Source organism: Falco punctatus, assembly GCF_963210335.1.
Source record: "Falco punctatus genome assembly, chromosome: 2".
NCBI lineage: Eukaryota > Metazoa > Chordata > Aves > Falconiformes > Falconidae > Falco > Falco punctatus.
Genome location: NC_137581.1, coordinates 56,061,691 through 56,082,445, shown reverse-complemented (window position 1 = coordinate 56,082,445; position 20,755 = coordinate 56,061,691). Strand labels below are relative to the sequence as shown.

At 35.6% G+C, this 20,755-nt stretch overlaps 1 protein-coding gene across 1 annotated transcript in view; it reads left to right on the top strand.

Moving 5' to 3' along the window:
- Positions 1-20,755, top strand: part of UGGT2 (UDP-glucose glycoprotein glucosyltransferase 2) — a 91,449-nt gene that overhangs the window by 63,420 nt on the left and 7,274 nt on the right. The window contains exons 26-35 of the mRNA XM_080374995.1: positions 1,989-2,068; positions 4,346-4,535; positions 5,389-5,547; positions 6,739-6,824; positions 11,475-11,559; positions 13,233-13,315; positions 17,247-17,345; positions 18,589-18,673; positions 19,095-19,277; positions 20,560-20,720. Coding sequence (XP_080231121.1) covers positions 1,989-2,068; positions 4,346-4,535; positions 5,389-5,547; positions 6,739-6,824; positions 11,475-11,559; positions 13,233-13,315; positions 17,247-17,345; positions 18,589-18,673; positions 19,095-19,277; positions 20,560-20,720 — 1,211 coding nt within the window. The remainder of the gene's footprint in view (positions 1-1,988; positions 2,069-4,345; positions 4,536-5,388; positions 5,548-6,738; positions 6,825-11,474; positions 11,560-13,232; positions 13,316-17,246; positions 17,346-18,588; positions 18,674-19,094; positions 19,278-20,559; positions 20,721-20,755) is intronic.

Genomic DNA, 20,755 nt, shown 5'->3' with positions numbered 1-20,755 from the left:
TGTTTTGCAAAGTGACTGCGCATGCAAAATAAAACTTGCTCTTAAATAATTTTCAAGCCTAGTAAACTGAAATAATTCAGCTATTTTTTTCCGTATTAAATATTCCCTGAACTAAATTTCCGTGCTCTTCTTTGGATTTTCTGATTTAAAGTAAGCAGACTGAACTCTTCAAATGCTCTGCTGTAAAAGCAGCTTTCCAGTCTTGTAACGATTTCATGTGTTAACTTGAATGCCCTGGCTTTTAGTGTCCTTGTAAGGCACCTAAATAACAAAAGCAATTTCAGTATTCCAGAAGCTGCATTGGAAAACACAGAGGTAATGCATTCTTGTCTTATTTGTCATTGCCTATTTAAATTCCTTTGAAATGTTTGTTAAGATAGGCATTATTCTTTTGGCTACAATACTATACTAAATTTTGTGATCAGCTGATGAATTGGGATGATACTTTGGTCTTTTTTCAAGATCATTGCATCCTACACAACAACCTATCTGTGCAGATTGCTGGAGTATTGTTCTTACTAATGGGGTGAGACTTTTGTCTTGTTTGAAGATAAAAGTCCAGCACAGGTTTACATAATATTGGATGCAGCATGTTTATTTGAGAAGTTTTTAACTTTGAAAATTCTGGGTATGTTTTAGTAGATGAGACCAGCAAGTGCTGCTTACAAATGCTTTTTATTCTGAGTGATAGTTAAATACCTGAGTCACTTTGACATCTGTTTTGATTTTAGTGGTCTCTAGCCCATGTCAAGTAATACTTTCCCTTATGCTTCCAGTGCTGCCAGGTTCTTATTTCCTGCTTCTTCACTTGTCACCCTTAAGCCATTCTCTAGTCCATACTTTTTGCTCAGTAGTTTTTCAGTGGTGGTATTCAGGTGACACGAGGGGTAAGCATGAGAAACCAGGAGCAGAAAAGGTCCCTAGGACTATGTAAAGTTGTAGCACTATAGTAAAGAATATGTGTAGTCATGGGTTGAACTGAGGAAAGAAAAAAAAAAAAATGCTTATGATAAACAAGAGATTTAAGGATGGCCATTGTCTTGCTTTGTTCCCAGTTTACTTGCCATTATAGTAATTTTAGATTTTAGACTTAGTAGTATCAGTATTTTAACTTGGCCTTTAATATCTTACTTGCTTTTCTAATAATATCCGTAAAAGTAGACACAGCTGCTTTATGCTTTCAAATCAGCACTTTGGATCAGAAACCACAGAAATTAAGGTAACTTGGTAAAGTTTTTTTAATAGTGCTTTAAAGAAATTAGTAACTTTGTTAACTTTAAAATAGACTGCTCATGAAAATGAGAAAAAATACTGTCCTAATATTATGGTTCCTATATAACAACATCTAGAAAATTGGTATTTTTAGAAATTAACAGATGGAGAAACTGAAGAAGCAGCAGAAATATTTTAACTTACTGGAATGTTTTGAAGTTGATCGAATAGTTTTAATGCATCATTAATCTATTGCTGACACTTAAAAGTATTAAGGAATTAAGTATTAAAAAAATTCTTTGCGCTTTATTCAGCAGCTTATACAACTATTTTAATAAGAGGGGAAGTCATTGTTTTAAGATTGGTAATTGAATAAAAGGCATGTGTTCTGCTTAGACTTTCAAGTGCTTTAAGATCTTCTAGAAAACACAATATAAGAAAGGTGATAATATGATTTACTCAAGCATTGGAAAATGGGGATAGCTGCTCTTCAAAAAAACGCATCACTAGGGGAAAACATTAACATTTTGACTATCAAGAATATCATGTGCTAAATCATGCAGTTTTAGAAAAGGTCAAATCTTTATTCGGAATGTCTAGACAACCTCCCTTAATACCATAATATACACAGATATTTTTAGAACTTTAAAATGTTTGAGATTTCTACTGAAGCTTGAGAAATGACAGGATGTCACAAGGATAACTTCGGCTTATTTTCAAAGTTTGGTGATTACCAAGAACCACTTTTTCACAGAGAGATTTTTTTTTTCCTGTAGGTACTCAAAGACGTGATCAATGTGAAACTCAGGTTGTTTTTGAACTGCAGACCTAAGCTGTCGGAAGTGCCACTGAAGAGGTAAGTAGTTTATCGCTTTTGTGCATAATCTTGCCTGGTTTGAAAAAACAGCCTTGTCATAGTTTCAGCCCAGATGGCAGCTAAGTACCACACAGCCACTTCCTCACTCCACTCCCCCTTGGTGTGGGATGAAGAGGAGAATCGGGGGGGGGGGAAAAGGTAAAACCCACAGGTTGAGATAAGAACAGTTTAATAATTGAAATAATATAAAATATTATAATATTAATATGCTAATAATAGTGAAAAGGGAGACAACAAAAGACAGAGAGAAATCAAACCCAAGAAAGACAAGTGATGCACAGCACAGTTGCTTACCACCTGCTGACTGATACTCAACCAGTCCCTAAGCAGTAATTGGCTCTTCCTGGCTTTATATACCGAGCATAATCTTTTATGGTATGGAATATCCCTTTGGCTAGTTTGGGCCAGCTGTCCTGGCTCTTTTCTCTCCCAGCTTCTTGTGCACCTGCTCACTGGCAGAGCATGGGAAACTGAGAAGGCCTTGACTTAGAGTAAGAACTACTTACCATGCTGTTTTAGTTGTTACTATCAACATCATTCTCATACTAAATACAAAAACCACAGCACTGCATCAGGTAGTAGGAAGAAAATTGACTCTGCCCCAACCAAAACCAGACAAGCATTAACAGTATGTAATCCCTTAAAAATAAAGTGGCTTGTGTTTCTGGTTTCTTTTGTTGCATTAGTTATTTTCTTTGAATGCAAGTTGAGTGTTACTTAAGCTGTTTGCATTTGTCTAGAGAAAAATTATAATTCTAAGGTGTCAAGCAGGGGACCACAGGGAAGGGATCTAGTCCATCAAATGTACCTCTCATAAACAGTCCTTGGATAAATCAGTGGAGAGTGTTTCATGACTGTGAAAATCTGCAGAGAGATTGTCTGCCTAACTTGGTCACTTCTTGCAGCGCGCTGCCTATGTAATGAATTTTACAGATTAAGTACACTTAGAAATGAAAGTAATCTCAGTAAATGTGCAATCTGCACTTGAGATCTGTCTTCGTTAAGAACAGTATACCCTGAAATTACCTGCCTTAAATTGAATATTCTTTTAACTGTCTGTAAAGCCCAGGTTTCACTAATTCAGTTACAGACGTTTACACTTAATTCACCAGAGAGCATTCCTTTCTGTCTAAGAGAAATGTTTAAGCACTGCCACCCCTTTGGCAGATACTTTACCTATAATCCTGACTATGAGAGGCTGGTGGTAGTGCCTGCCCTTTAGCCAGCAGACGGGAGAATTCATCACTTGCCCACAAAACGGAAGTCTTTAGTTTCTGTTTGGTTTGAGAAGAATTGAACTCATACGTTTTACACTGCAAGAGAGTGTCTTAATCATCAGTCTTCAGGGTATCTTGTGTGACATTGTCATGATCGCTTTTAAAGCTAGGCACTGTGCAGGTGTTAGCGCCTGGCTCTTTCCCTGTGCTTGGGAGAGGTGAGAGGAAGAAGTGTTCAGACATCTGCCCTGCAGACAGGTTATATTTTTATTGCAGCAATGGTTTCACATGAAATGCATCCATATACTACCCTAAATGCTTTGTGTATTTGTATTCCTCCTGAATGGTACAGATTTTCTTTCTTCCTTACTTTTCATACTAATTAAATACCCTTCACCTGCCTGTCCGCTCCCCCCCACCCCCATGTGAAGCATGCATTGTTTGCTGCTTTTGCTCACCATCATCACTGCTCTCTTTCTGTTCTGATTCTTCTCATTTTGTTGAATATCAGTAGAGGAAGGAAGAAAATCATGATTGTTTTGTTGTTGCAGGGTACTTTTACCTGTGGAATAAAGAGGGTAAGAGTTGGAGAGGAAGAGAGAGAACCCTTCTTTCTTTCCTCTGCTCTGTCTTTGCTGCTGCCAGTGGCAGAAGCTGTTCCCAAAGACACTTTTCTTCCAGCAGAGATTAGTGCTTCTGCTTAGTTCAGTGATACAGGTTCTGAGAATTCAAGGCAGTTCACAGTCAAGATACACCTCTTGGGTATTCACCTTCCCAGACGTTTAGAATGTTAATGGAAACTACGCACTTAGATAGAAATAAATACCAAAAGCAAATAGACCTATGTTCATCTACCATCCCATTTGAGATGCTATATGTATAGTCTGATGGCATTCCAAAAGAATAGGAAGCTACTGTGCCTCCAAACACCATTAGTGTAGTAAACATTCACTATATCTTAAAGCATTTTACAAGAACTTCATGTTTGGAACTTTGTTTCAGTAAATTTATTTTTCTGAACACTCTTATTTTTCGACAGCTTCTATCGTTTTGTTCTGGAACCAGAATTAACTTACGGGATCAACAAGCACCTTGCTTCTGAACCTGTGGCAAAATTCGTAGAATTGCCAGAATCACTCCTTTTGACTCTAAACATGATCACTCCTGAAAGCTGGTTGGTTGAAGCAGTAAACAGTTCCTGTGATCTGGATAATATTCATTTACAGGATGTAAGTAATAGTTTGTAAACATTATAAAACTTGTGTTGGACCTTCTACCTCAAGAAGGAAATGGAAATATTGTGAAATTTTGTGTCTGTTTTCCAGAAAGATTTTCTGTGGTAATTGATTATTTAGTCAGTATTTTACCTTTTTTCTTTCCTTTTTTTTTAACATTCTCTCTTGCTTTAAAAAAAAAGTGCAAGTTTTAAAAGAAAACAATGAAACAGAAAAAATCAGAATGCAGAGTACAAGTTAAAGCAATTATCTGCTATGTTGAGCTTTATAACGTTTACAGAAATGCTATTTTTTTGAGATAAAAATAAAAAAATCAAGGCATTCTGTGTATTGTCTTTCTATTTCTATTTTTTCTATATTTTCAGTTGTAAGAGGATTAACCTGAGTAAATCTTAAAATAAACCTGAATATATGGCTTTTTATTAATATAGCTTAAAGTATATTTGACCCTATTTTAGGTAACAATTTTTAAATTTTAATCCCTCAGCTTCAAAGACACTAGATTTGTTTCGGTCACTAAGCTTATGCAAAATATTGATGGTGTTTGGTTGACCAAAGCTGTGTACTTGGAAAGTGTACTGTGAAAATAAATGTTGGGGTTTACCTTCTTCAATAGTCAGTGGAGAGAAGGTCCCTCCAGACAATGATTCATCCTCTTTATCTTGGGTACCTATTTGAAAATTGAATGAAGCTCCTTCTGGAAGGGCCTTTCTCTTTTTTTTTTTTTTTTTTTTGACAGCTGAATTCAGCTGAGGTAAATCCCACACAACTTGCTTGTCATTGTAATATGTTGCTTTTCCCACATAGTTAAATGACATCATTTATTGATGAAATGTTCCTCCCACAGATAAAAGGGACAGTTATAGCAGAATACGAACTAGAATATATATTACTTGAAGGACATTGTTTTGATGTGACAACTGGACAACCTCCTCGAGGGTTACAGTTCACTCTGGGCACAAAGCATAATCCTGTCATGGTTGATACTATTGTGATGGCCAACCTGGTAAGTAAGTAAGTACAGAAATAGTCACTACAATTGCATGTTCTTAATGAGAATTCTTTGAGCTGCTTGTTCTTTAAATCCATTTCTCTGTGTTGCAAGCTTAGTAACACTGAAACTGACAGGAACCTCCTAGAGTTTAGACTGTCTACAAAAGACGTGCATCTCTGATTTGCTGAGCTTTCCACTGCTGCTTTTCTGATCCAGTATAGGTTTGGATATAGCCTAATTTTAAACTAGTCTGAAGTGCCTAAACTAGGAGTCTAACTGTGTTAAGTAGATGGTAGGAGGTAGCTATATTCAGATGGAGATTCCACTGACAGATGTAAGGTATAAATCACATTCTGATTAAAATAACCTTTTTTGTTACACAGTGATCTGGGCAAAAGGCGGCTCCTATTTTCAGTGCTTCAGTTAAGTGCTTAAAGGCTCTGTGGGACAAATCCCCACCTGAGAATTCCTTTGGTCATCCAAAGTAATTATTTTTCACTTTAGCAGTCCTTAGAGCAGAAGATCTTGTGATTTCTGATGTGAAAGATTAATTTTCTGTTGGCTGAGGTAATTTGATAGGGAAGGATTTTGATGAGTAAGATCTGTTACTTATCTGCTATTCTCTGTTCTCTGTAAATACTGTATCACAGGGAATAAAATGCTTAAACCATGAATCTTTGGTGTTTACGCAAGTACTGAATACGTTCTCAGTGGTAGATGTTCAACATGGTGAAACTTTGAATGAAAAGTTTCAATGAAACATTTCAAAGGTTGCTTCATTTAGCTTGCACATAGTGATAGCTGCATGCAGTGTTCCTGAACTGGGTAGGAGCTGTGTTGACTTGGAAAGTTATTCCAGACAAAAATTTAAAGTCTCAAAGAAGCTTTTCAGTTTAGGGTCAGTTTAATAATTTATTTCTTTTACTGTTCACTTACATAACTGTTCTAGGTGGAGACTTCGTATATGCTCAAATTCAGCTAGAAACAAACGGAACACTGTAAGACATTAATATATAATAATAACAGGAAAGGTAATAGTTGGTTGCATCACTGCCATATTACTTTTAGGGCTAGCATGAGACTAGGTAATGGTTGCTAACCTTGGCTGCAGTACCAAATGTTGGATAATTGATTTTTGTGTATGCATATGATTGATTCTGAAATGCTAACAGAAAAAGTGCCTGTCTTTCCTTTTTTTCTTAGGGGTATTTTCAGCTGAAAGCTAATCCAGGTGCTTGGATGCTGAGATTGCGTAAAGGAAGATCTGAAGAGATTTACCAGGTTTTTTCGTAAGTAATAATCCATCTTTTGGAAACGTACTTATAAATTAATCTGAAAGTGCAGTATATTTTGAAAAGATCTGACAGTACTGAAGGAAAATGAGCAAAAAAAAAAAAAAGCAAATGATGATTTGAAGTTTATAAGAGATACCTTATTTCCTGATAGTGTAAATTGTTGTTTGATTGCTCCATGTCTTCTTGAAGGCATTTGGATATGTTAATGTGTAATAAGCCTAAGCTGCTCAGCTAGACTTGATACTAGCTCTTACTATACAGCTACACAGCTACCAGACATGTGCCCTCTGCTTGCACCGAATTCTGTTAAAATGTCACTCTTGGTTTTGTTGATTAGTATTGGCATTCCCAACATACTTATCATGTCATTCCAAGAATATGTACAGTGGAGCATTGCTAGCTCTCCAGCAGTGTCTTGATAGCTGAAGGAAGTGCCATGAATTTCACTCTCATATTTTTTTTGGTTCTGAGGGTGCCTCTGAATGCAGTGTTATTACTGATGGATGGCGTCTTTTTTTAACAGGAACATTATATTAATTTCAGTTCTAGGGGTTTTTTTCTTCAATTAATTCTGAGTGTTTCTTAATTATGTAAGTCATCTAAGAGTCACTGTGATTATACCACCTCAGGATACAAAAGCACCCTTCAGTTTTGTACCCTATCTGCATGTTGACTGCACCACATTTCCCTCTCTTGGTAGACCCCTGTGCATGGAAAGAAGTCATGTTACTCCAGTAACTGGCATTAGTTCTCACCCCTGAGCATGGAAAGAAGTCATGTTACTCCAGTAACTGGCATTAGTTCTCACCTATATGGGTTGTAGATCTGTAATGTCCATGGTTGGTTTTCATATGAGGAACGTATGCTAGCCATCATTCCAACTATTCCTTGGAAGAATCATCTTTTTTTTTCATGTTTTATGTAACGGCATAGATTTCTAGCATATGAGGGCTTCCGTATGAAGCTTTGGATCCTATCCCTTCTGGAGGAAGAGTGTTGTTTTATTTCAGCTTCAGTTCTTCCTTTCGCACCCCCAGCTCTGTAATTCTGTGGCCTGAAACAGATTTATTTCTCATAAAATACTTATTATTACTTGGAGTTCGGGAACACATAGTTCCATATTATGTTTAGTCATCAGCTACTATTAAAAGATGAAAAAATTAATGAACATCTTTGCTGTTTTGGATATTTAGTTAATGCATCAGTTTCAGCGTTACAGGAAGAAATGTTAACGGGGTATTAGGTTAATTCTGTTTCTTTCCAATTTTCAATTTAATTTTTCCAGAAACCACTTACAATCTGTTGAAAAAGCAGAAAAATAGTCTTTATCCTAAGAAGTTCATTTAATCTGCACCAGCTCTAGCTATATAATTTGTCTTAATTTAACATTCATTTCTTCAGATATATAAAGTGATTTATAAAAGATACCATAGTTTAAAAAAAAAAATGTAATGAGCTATAGTTGAAATAAAAAATGAAACAAACTCACTCTATATTCTAGACTGGATGCAAGGAAACTTAAATCTGCTGTTTTTTAAGATTACTGATTTTTCCCTAAGATGCAATACAAATGAGCTTAATTAAGCTCAGCTAAGTTATGTAAAATTCCTACTTGATGAGGAATCTAAGTAATAGTGTTTATTTCATTTAATTATTACAAGCTGTAGGTTTAGAGTACAACAGCTAAATATGTTTGGGAGGCTGTACCAGGACCTTTGATACTACTTTTACTGGTATCAGTATTAATAGTATCAAATTGCTATCAGAACTCAAGCAACTATTGACAGGATGGAATTTTGCCAAGAGGTATTGCAGTATATTCTCCATTTTTGTATACTAGCCATATCCTCCCCTGCTGAACTGTCAGATGACCTCTTTTCTTTGAGGCACAGGCCTGTACATTTTAAATAGGAGTTGTAGTAGAAATACAGGATTTTGAAGTTACAGCATGTTCTGTATCTCAGTGCTTATTTGCTTCTCTTATAGTAGCATCTAATACATATGCAAGTAATTTATTTTTACTTTATGTAAATACACAGGTTTTGAAATAAGCTTTTTTTTTTCCCCAAACACTGCTTCTAACAAGGATCATTATTTTGAAGCAGTCACACTCGTAAATCAATTTGTTATTAAGTACTATGAATATTAGGAAAACAAAAATTGGTATACTTGGCAACAGTCTGAGCAATGCTTTATTATTGGAAATTTGATTCTGTGATGTTGGTAGGAAAACAGGTAGGTATTGCAAGATAAAACTGCAGAAAATAGTTTATATCTAGAGAGATACATGTAAGTTCCTGTGGAATATTTAATTTTTTTAAAAGGCAAGTAGATATAATTTATCATATTTTGATGGTATGCAAACTGCTTAACTGAAAGTTTTATCTTTCATAATTTGGGCAAGGAGTTTTTTGTTCTTTTTTTTTTTTGACATTTTAAAAGGTTTCCGTTTGTTGAACTTGAATGCTTCTGTTCTCCATATGGAAAATTATACTTTGTATTATATTGATGTTTGTTTTGAAAGTATGTAGGTGTTTTGAAACGTTTTAAAGCTGTGACATAAATACTGTGGGCGTGTTTAGTTTTGTACAGTAATTATATAACAGCAAAGTAGTTATTGTTAAATACTTAATTGTTGGTATGCAATGCATCTTGCTTGGATTTAAAAAGGAAGCTATGCCTACTTTCAGTGAGTTTACAAACTAAGTTACATTAACAGAGTTTAGTAAACTTTTGGACAAAACACAAAATCCTTACTGGTATGCTTAAGGGTGCTTATATATCATGATCCCATTTTTTTCTAGATCCCAGGTCATATTCAAAACCTTATTCACACGATTGCTCATTTGAAATGTACATCTGTTACATGAATAAAATTACAACATGCTGAACACCATTTACACAGAGACAGAGAAAGGACAAGAGGTCTTGTGTATGATTCAGAGCACTGATGTAAAATTAGAGACTGTATTATGGATTTAATTTTCTTTCAGAGAAGAAAAGTAAGTGAATATCCTAGTCTGTAAGCAGCCATTAGCACGTAGTTGGGTGACTAGGAATTGAACTTAAGTACTCTATCAGGAAAAGATGTTACCATAGTGTAGTAGGAAGTATACAAAGATGTGACTGGAGAAACAGATAAATTGGGTCTTGAGACCAGCATTAAGTGTCTGAGGTAACTAATGGTGACTGTCACTATTTACAGTACGTTGTTCACATGGGGACAGAAATTCATCACACTGAGTGCTGCGCAGAGTAAAAGAATTGGCACTCAGTAAAGATGGAGCCTACAGTGAGGGATTCACGGAAGAGATTTAGGGAGACAAAGTGATGTTGTTAAATTTACAGCCAAACCAAACGCTTTTGAGAATATTGTAAGGACTTTGGAAAATAATCTTCTTCAGCAGAACCGCAGCGCTAGCTACAGAATTCATAGCATAGAGATTTTGAGGTAACCGAGTGAATAACAAAGAAAATTTTGAGTGTGTAAAAACTGAGGGCAAAAATGAGAACATTGTGCCAGCTGCTGCCATTTCTGCTAAGAGCAGTTTGGCTGGCTCTAGTTTTACTATTTTAGAGCTTTTTAATGACACACTATACTTAAAATGTATATCAGTGACCTTTTATGTTGAGTACTGTACATCTCTGATAAAAAGACAGTTCTTGGCCAAGTGTTCATATGTGCAATACTTTAAAAGTGTGAAAATGAAACTAAATCGGAAAGTAGAAAAGTCAAGATAATCCTGAACATTGTTTTGTACAAGAATCAGGCATTTCTATGAAACTTAGTAATCATAGGCCCATTTTACAGAAAAATATTAAATAGGAAATTCAGATAATTATATAAAATCCTGTCATTTTTAGATGAAATGGATTGAAATAATATTTCTTTTTTCTGGGGAGGGCAGATTGCTTTCTTAAACCAATTTTTTTAATGCACAGCCTTAGCAAGAGGAAACAACATAAAGCTGTTAAAAGACAGAAAGCATTGAAGGAAAAATATATGGGCTATGGAGGTCTAAAAGCTGTAAAATTTGAGGATTATGTTATTGCTCTGTATCGCAGAGTGACAGCAATGTTTTTCATACTTGTTACTCAGTGAACTGCGATTTTGAGATGCCTGAATGGCTTTAAACTAATGTTCAGTAGGGCAGATGTTCATGTGGTGCCTTGGACAGCCAGGTCTTTAGGGGTACAGTTACCAAAGCCAGCCTGTACTGTCTCAGCACTGTGCTAAAGGTTTCCTCAGATTTATTTTAAAAGTACATTTAGTGCTATCACACAGCAATTTCTAAGATGTTTTCCATATTTGTAAAATAAAACATAGTTTAATATTTGAATGTAATATATACCTGTATAAGGCATAATAACATGTTCAGCTCTAGGTTACTGCATTTTTTCATTGGTTGATAAACTTGTGAAAATCCAAATTAAAAAGTGAGGGCTGCCACTGTAGACAGTGTCTAGTGACCGATAACTTCAGAAACTTTCTGAGTTTTAAGATATAATTAGGTGCAAGTGAAGAAATTTTTGTTTCTGTAAATATCAGCAGTCTTGAACCTTATACTCTAACTAAACAGAAGTAATAATGCATGTTTTAATGAGCCAATGCATTTGCATGGTTTGGTTTTTTTCTCTTCACAGACATGAAGGAACAGATTCTGTAGCTGACCTGACAGATGTTATTGTGGTGTTAAACAGCTTCAGAAGCAAAATTATCAAAGTCCAAGTATGTAAAGACATACCTTTTTTGTCTGCAGTCTTTCTGTATATGAAATACAACTAATGCTTATATGTCTTAGGCTATATTTAATTGGAAGACTTATACTGAAATATATAATTTAGATTTTGTATAATTAGAGAAGGGTGTGCAGATTAATGTAGTTAATTTGATCCAATCAGGTTATGCTAATTTCATGGGAGACTGTTAAAAAGCTGTTAAACATAGATGGGATTTATCTGATCTAGTTTAAGGTGTCTAAGAGTGTAGTCCAGGTGCCTTAAACTTCCTCTCCGCTTAGCAGAATGAGAAAGACAGTCTAAAGAACTGCTCGTCACAGCTCACATATGTATTTAAACCAAGGGGATGACCACCTCTTGAGACATCCATTTCTCTCCTGTGACTGGGGAGGGATTTTAAAAGAAGTTCAGATACCAGAGTGGAAGTTAAAATTAGGTACGTTGAATTCTACCCTAAGCAACCAAATTTGTTTAAATGAAATTGTTACTTTCATTCTTAAAGATGTATCAAAAAGAGATAATGAAACAGGAGTTACTAAGGAGAAAGAACCTTATAGTATTATGTTTTCCACTGTTTTGTAAATAACATTTTGTGTAGGTGTCCTTGATACATTGTATCCCAATTTTAGACAGTTTACATTGTCTAAGTACAAAAGGAATTTTTAAAACCACATATATGAGTCTCTTCTGCAATCCTGTAACTGAAAGTTTCCAGAACCTGGAGAAAATGTGTAACTCTCGAGTGTGATCAGCCTGCTTTTAAACCACAGAAAAGGGTGAAAGGGTGCCATTTGGGTCAAGATAGGAAAATTGTTTTATGTGAAAGATAGTATGTATTAAGCTTACAACTAGAATATGTAAGCTCTAGTATTCAGGTGAACTGTAGAATCACTTCAGCGATACCTAGGATGTGGCTTCAGAAGCATTAGCTAAAAGGATACATGATTTAGTGTGAACAGAAGTCTGTAAGTGTTAGTTTGACAGTATAAATGACAAACTAAAATAAATGTGAAATATGGTTAGAATTGAGTATGTTCAAACACTTAATGTTTTAGAAGCTCTTTGGGTTTCAAAAACTATTAGGTGTCTTTTATCAAGGAAACTAAGGTCAACGAGCAAAATTAATTTGGAGCCTTTATTAAGTATCTGGGTAAGACAGCAAAAATTGCTTAAGCTGGATGGGAGAGCTTATGTTTCAGCGATGGATTTGTCACTTTCTCCTTGTGAAAAGTTTATGAGAATCACAGTTTCCCATCCATGCATGGTGCAACACCCTGCTACCCTTCTTCTGCCCGCTAATGGCTGGATCACAGACTCATGAGGGATGAAAATGAGATATGATTCCCCATCCTTTTAGTTACTGTTTGCATAAAGAAATACAGAGAGCTTGAACATGCTGTTTGATTTATTAATCACCATTTATTTTTTCTTAATTGATTGTTTTCCTTCTTATTACAGTAGGTTCTGTACTTTGTTTAAAACTGTGAAATGACATTGTTCAATTTAATGCAGTTCAGTAAGTATGTTCCTGAAATAAAAATTGTTAAGATGTTGGTCCAGCTCTTGCCAGTAGGTACACTGTAGTTAGATATCCCAATGGAAGTAGTAATTGTTATCAACTAACATCCTATATTACACAAATACATTTATTTTAATGACTAGGTACAGAAAAAGCCTGATAAAATGAATGAAGAACTCCTTACTGATGGAACAGGGAAAAAAGGAAATCAGGAATCAGTTACAAGGTAAATAATAATTTGCTTGTATTTTAACCAATGCCAGGACACATTTATTATTATTTATAGCAAGGAAGTGTTTCTTACTTAATATGAGTAATAATACAAGCAATACATTAAGTGATGCAAGTATATAAAAAGGCTCTCCAGGGGATTTATAATATAAATAAAAGGGGGAAAAGACAAGCTATTATGTCTTGTACATGTCATTATTTCCTTTTTAATCCCTCCTTGCATTTCTAGTTCCTGTTAATTTTCTCCATTGGCATTACTTTCATTTTGTTGTGGCAGGGATTCCGTCTCAATGTGAAAATCTCAGCCAGTAATATTGTACTCAGGTGTATCAAACTGAACATCAAAAAGCAGGCTATGATGCTGCTTGTCTGATGTTAGACACAGTTTACAAAACCTCAAGAATTGTTTTTATATTAGACATTAAAATACCTTTTACTTTAAAGTTTGAGTTTTATAAATAATTGTAATAAACTTCTCAATTTGAAGTTTATAAATTTTATATTGAAGTAATAAACTTCAAAATTTCAAACTCTACATTTGGGGTTAATAACATTGTCGTATTTCTGATTTGCCATATACCATTTTAAAACTTTGTTTTCAGTTGCTCATAATTATTTTGTCTGTGGCTGGTGTGTAGTTCAGGCAGATATTTTTTAAAAACTTTAGTTTTTATTAATAAGATACAAATCCCTTTGAAATTATGTCACTTTTGAGAATGAGATAAGGGCAAAAAAATGGTGTTTCATCTTTGCTTAGAAAAATTTTAGGGTTTTTCTTTTAGTAGACTGGTATATCTGTGCTGTGGAGCAGAACACAGGGTATTATATCAGTTTCCAAGATACGTTAATTGTCCTTTTGAGACCATTTCAGTCGGATGACTTTTACCAATGTATTTTAGGGGGGACTTAATTTGCAATACACAGTTTCCATACTGCAGTCTATCCACTTCATAGGAAACACTTCTTCTGTTTTGTTCTTGGAAACCCTGATTTCCTGCACAGGTTGTTACTGCAGTATGCTGCCATGGCTCTGTAATTGCAAAGGCAAAGTAGTCAAGGTAATGCTTTCTGAAATAACCAGTTCAGGGCTAATGACTTGACTGTGTAAACGACTTAATCCAAGTATAATCCCGGGTCTCTTTGCCCTGAAGGAAAAAAGTAATCGCAGTAGCTTTGTCCATAAGTACCTTTAAGCATTCCAAGATGTACTGTTGAGGTAAAGTCAGATTCCTCTGCTCTTCAGGAGGAATATACAGAGGAATATAATTCAGCTAGTAAGAAAGGGATAATGTCAGTATGAGGGATTTAAAGATGGCTTTTTCATCACTATTGTCTCCGTACCCTAAAGACTTTTTGGCCCCAAATGACTGCTGTGAGACTCAGCAAAGGTTTTCTTCCATTTTCAGTAGCCTTGGCAATGGTTGTCAGTTACAAAGACTATTAAAGAAGATAAAGAAAAGGCATAGCAGTTCTACTTTATCTAGTAAACAGTTGACTCCAGTCAGTTCTCAGCACACACATTTCTTGGTAGATCCAGGACTGGCTTCTGTTTCAGCTTTATCATCTCTCCTGGGAAGGCCTCTTGTATCTCAAGTACCTGAACATTTTATTGAGTCTCTGTTGCTGATTTGATGTTTATCGCCATTTATCCACAGATGATTTTACTGCTACATTGACTCTATTCAGAAAGCCTTCCAGACTACTATACTACAACTCCCAAAAATTTCTTCCTGAAACCACAGGTCAGGGAAGTGAACGCGTGTTTTTGCACAAAGGTGGCCTCTTTTGCAGAACGACAGTAGTTGCATGAATTTTTCATCATTCAACGTTCCCATCTCTAATTGGCTGCTTCAGAGGATATATGTGCAGTGGTCAATATCTTAGCTTTCTGTAAGAAATTTATAGGTCAGAGATTCACAATATTCTGGATCTAGCCTTTTTTTGCGGTGGGTTGGTTTATCAGTGTGCAGCAGGCTCAGAGCTTGCTGGGCTATTGAAGCCCCTCACCCAATGAAGTTTGTTTGCTTTTCCCATTGATTTAAGTTTGTGGCTTAAGGATATGATTTGAGGCCTGCCGTTTGTCTGTTAGCCTCTTGCTGTCTAGGAACTTGTCAAATATCCTTCCTCTGATATCCCACAAGGAAAAGTATATCCTGCCAGCACGCTGTTCTTTACATGAACCCACACGTGCTCTGACATGGGACACGTGTGCCTACCATGTCACCCAAGTCCTTTCATAACTGAACTGCCCTTCTCCCACTGACTGCTTTTCCATGTGGCCTTACAGGTTAATCCTGCCTTCTTCAGAGCAACTTGTTCAATTTGGAAGATCTCTGGCTTCTGTAAAGCTTTGCAGAATCAGTATTTTCAAGATTCTTGCATCAAAACCTGATTATTTTTTTTTTCGCACCTGTCTTTGTAGCCACATGTGGCAATGGTTATGTTACAAAGAGCTTGACATTCTTTCAGTCCTGCTCTCACTAAGTATAAGAAAGGAGACAAAATGTCAGCAAGAAAGCAGACAGACTGCTTGGGACTGTGAACTGCGGTCTGTTTAGCCTGTGAGAACTCAGTGCTAGTCGGGGGGTTGTCTTAGATGCCACATGGTTCAGTCAGTGCTGCTCCACTGATGTCACTTTCATTTGCATTTGCTGTAGTCCTAATCAGGTATGACTGCGGTGCTATCTGCTCTTGCCATTGCTGAGTGAAAAGAACGTGGATTTCTCAAAAGATTTTTCACACCATTTACACACATTGCAGCCTTGTGACATTTCAGCTTTGTATTAGTGACCTGAATTCTTTCAAATTCAAAACTGGAGATCTGAGACTTGTCTCACCTCTTCTTAAAGATTATGAAGGATACTTATTTGTATGGTTTTTAAAGTATACTTTTAAAAGGGATCTAACAAGAAGAAAAATTAATAGCAGTGATTCACACAATCTAAACGTGAGGAATGACTCACCTAAAAAAAACAACCAAACAAAAAAAACTCTGGGGGTGAATTTCCAACAATATCAAACTATACTGTAACCACTTTGGCTAGGGCAGCCTTTGCCGTTCTGAGATCCATGAAGCAGTGCCCTGAGGGAGACTACAGCCACCATCCTCCAGCTGTGTGTGCTGGAAGCATACATGATTAAAAAACAATCCTGGTAGACTTTGGTATTCGAAGCAAGGAAAGAATGTTGTGCAGCAGAAACAAGAAAACCTCTAGACAACATACCTCGGAGATATAGGGTAGCTTATAGGGAGAGTAATTGGATGAATTTAAGGAATAATTCAGCAAGTATTACAAAAAACGCTCAGGAAGTCCCATCACCACAGACCGCTGAATGTTACGAGAGCATTGTGGAAAGGCTGCTACTACTCAGTTTTGCCTTTTGCTGTTGGTAAGATACTAGGCTAAGCACGTGCTTTGGCCTGGTGTGACCATCTTTGTTACGTCGGTCTGTATTTTAGGGTGTATGTTCAGCTCAACCACTTCTGGGGCTATGCGGACATCCCGCATCTCAAGAATATTCAGTGGTGGTTCTGATGTAGAATGCATGTGGATGAAACTTGAAAAATAATTGTTGCTGATTTTAAAATACCCAGTTCTCAAGATATTCTGGGAGTGTGTACTTCTGATTTTTGGCTTTGATAAAACATCGAATTCTGCCCAAATTTGGGTTCTGTTTGATTGAAAATATTCAAGACTGCATTGTGCCATTTTTCGTCCTGGGTGACTGGGTATAAGGTGTTGCTTGCAAAAGGTTTTGGTATCATAGGCATGTGCAGTGGGAGTAGAATGTAAGTCTATTCAGTTACTGTGGGATGAGTATGTCTTTTGTGTATTTTAATACAATTCTTTATGAGATTAATGGTAATGTAGTAGTATTTCCTTTCTGCTGAATGTTTGTGTAATAATCTTGGGGGGGTTTATTAGATTTTCAGAAAAAATTCCAACAGAAGAGAAGGAAAAGAAAAGTGATATTCTTAACATTTTTTCCGTTGCTTCAGGACATTTATATGAACGTTTTTTAAGGTAAGGAATGTGATAGCAGTACTATCAAATTTCATTACTATACTAACAGTAATAGTAATATACTAATTACTAACAGTAATTTACTATTACATTTCATCCTAAAACTAAGAAGCTTAACGAAACTGTCTTTTTAAACAAAGTATAAAGAATCAATTGTGAAAACATAGAAAAGTTTTATACAGTGAGGTTTAAATTAGTATTTGAGAACAAAGTGATTCAATGTATAGATGTTCAAAAATACCAGTATTCTTAGAAGAAAGAAGAATGTTCTCCATGCCTTTCATGAGTGCATGTGTGAAGTGTGAACGTAAAAGGTGAAGTTCAGCCTCTCTTTATAAAGACATAGCAGAAGTGACTTCATTAGTTGTATCTGTCTATGTTTAGTCCAAACTATGGAAGCTACTACATGTACATATAGTCTTAATAAACAGTGGTTGCTTTTAAGAATTCTTACAGTATGGCCTAATCTGTTCACAACCATCTCTGTTACTTTTCTGGTTTGAGTACTTGTCTATAGGCATCAGTTCTCGTGATTTTATTTCTTAGTCTGATGCAGTTTGACCATCTGCATTTCTTTCCTTCAGCCTACAACAACCTTCATAAAGGGAAAGACTCGTTTATTTTAAGGAAGAAAAAAATTAATTCTAAAGCATCCTACATGCTTCTTTACCTTATTTTGAAGCTTATTTCTTGATTATTTTTTTTAAGGCAGACTTGACCTCTTTTAAGACTTTAAGGCATTGTTTATCTTGCACCAAACAAATGCCACAATAGTAGGAAGAAAAAAAAAAGGAATCAAAAGTAGTGGGGTTTAGTTACCAAGGGTTTTCTGAAGAGGATCTTAACTTGAATTGTGCTTTCTCTTTCCCACTGTTTTTCTTTCAGCAACCTATTAAACTCAGCCAATATATTTCTAAAAGAAGTTCTCTCAGTAGCCAAGTTAATATAAGGTATTAGTTATTCTAATTTTGTCAGGCATGTCTTAGACTAAAACTTGTTAACAGATCCACTTCTGAAATTGTTCTTTCTAATACTGCTTAGCCAATCTGCATTGAATAAGTCCATCTCAAAGCAGTCTCGAACACATGCTCTTTAAAGCTTTTAATTAGAAGTAGACAGAAACTTCGTCTTAATCAGAGTTAAAGGAAATTAAACTTAGAAAGCTTTAGCACCTTTTAAGTGCAGTAGAAATTTAATGACCTGTGTGTATTTGTTTGTTTATTATAGACTTCTATTTCCACAGAATTATGATGCTTTCTGTCGTACGTCATACAAAAACACCAGTTAAATTTTGGTTTCTGAAAAACTACCTCTCCCCAACATTTAAGGTAGGAGCAACATCTTCCTTTTATGTATTCTTAAAAATGTTAAGTAGCTTTAGAAATAAAAATTACAATTGTGGTGTTATATAATTGAATTTTCACAGTTGAAAACGATGCTTGAATGCATTAAATACCAGTATTTTAAAAGTCTTATGTGTGAGGTTCTTCTTTTCAGGAACCCAGAGCCCAGTCATACGTTATAATTTATTCTCTTCCAATAGTCTCCAAGAGATTGGAGGAAATGCTTTTTATATTTGTGTAGCTGAGGATACTGCTAGAACTAAAAAAAACATTTTAAAATAATAAATTATGTAGTCAGTAAGGCCAACACAGCTTCAACTGCGTTGTGACATTCCCTCTTTTTCTTTTGGAGTCCTTGTGTGTTGCGTACACGTGCAACTAATAGGTTTTTTGGTTCTTCTTCTAGGATGTTATTCCTCACATGGCTAAGAAGTATGGCTTCAAGTATGAGTTAGTACAGTATAAGTGGCCCCACTGGCTTTATCAACAGACTGAAAAACAAAGAATTATTTGGGGCTACAAAATTCTTTTTTTGGATGTTCTTTTCCCTTTGGCTGTGGATAAAATAATATTTGTTGATGCTGATCAGGTAAGAAAAAATAATGCTGTATAAATATGAGGAATTTGTTTTGTCTTAAATTGGTGCAGTTTCAGTCTCTGTGGCCATTTTATCCAGACATTGGTCTCGTGAGATTATTGCAGTTGTACAGGCTGAACTGGTGGTGTCACAGAAAGTGAAATGTGATAATTTTATTTGTCTTTAGTCATGTAGAAATGAAGTCTCACCACCATGAGCTGCCCTAAATTGCCTGTGGAGAGAGAAAGGCGTCTAGAGTCATGTGTGACCTTAAAGGTGCATTTCACCTAAGGCATATTTGAGTGATTCAGTCTCTGGGCTTCTCAGCTATGGACTTCTCCAGTATGGAAGGAGTCTGGGGTGATTATTTCAGACCATTTGAACAACTTCTAAATGGCTGAAATTTTTCAAGATTAATTCTGTCTCCATTTTTCTTAAATTTGTATGCAGTCTTTCACTCAGAAATTAATATTGTGTAATATACTAAAAGGTAACATGCTGTCTCAAAACAGAGGAGATACTGAAGAGTCTATCACATGGTTATTAAAAACCTCAGAACAAATATCACGTTTCGGTCCTTTTCCAAAGCTTGAGAATAAATTAAATTTAGATGTAGCAATGCGGACTGCAATTTGCTGCAATTCCATCTGGATACAGTACTAATACTGATTGTCTGTCCTAACTACTGTAAGGATTTTTCTGTACTCCAAAACAGCTGAAAAATTTTTGTCACCACTGATAAACTACATAAATTACATTAGTGGGGTTTGATGGAAGAATGATCGATTAGTGAATAAAGGACATTTTACAGATGTCCTTAAAACATATTTTTGAAAGTCCTTTACTACTAGATACAAAGGTATTTTCAAATAATGCAGTAATTTTGGAGTGCCCAAGTTATGTAACAAACAGGAAGGCTTTTTTTAGAATTCAGCAGATTTGAAAGTTACACTTGTGCATGAAGGAGTTTAATATTGGGAAACCAGAAACACTGGTCTGTGAATGAAAAATTGCTTGGTTTATTTACTACTTAATGTGTTACACAGATGGCCACAGAGTAAGCACTTTTGGTTTTAACTTGAACAATAATTTAGTAAATATCATTCCAGTGGAATATTTTATCTATACTCCACTGTTGTAGTGTCTCCATTTATTGGGGGTGAGGGGTGGGGGAGGTGTGTGTTTGATTTTTTTAAAATCAAAATTAAACTTTGGGAAGCCTGCTGCAATTAACTGTCTTCATATGCACCCTTTAAAAATAGTATTAAATTATATATATCTCATTTTTGTTTAGATTGTGAGAAGTGACCTCAAAGAACTCAGAGATCTAGACCTAAATGGAGCTCCCTATGGATACGCACCTTTCTGTGACAGCCGTAAAGAAATGGATGGGTACCGTTTCTGGAAATCGGGATACTGGGCATCACATCTTGGAAAAAGGAAATACCATATTAGGTAGGATAACTCCTTACGTATTTTTGTGCAGCTTG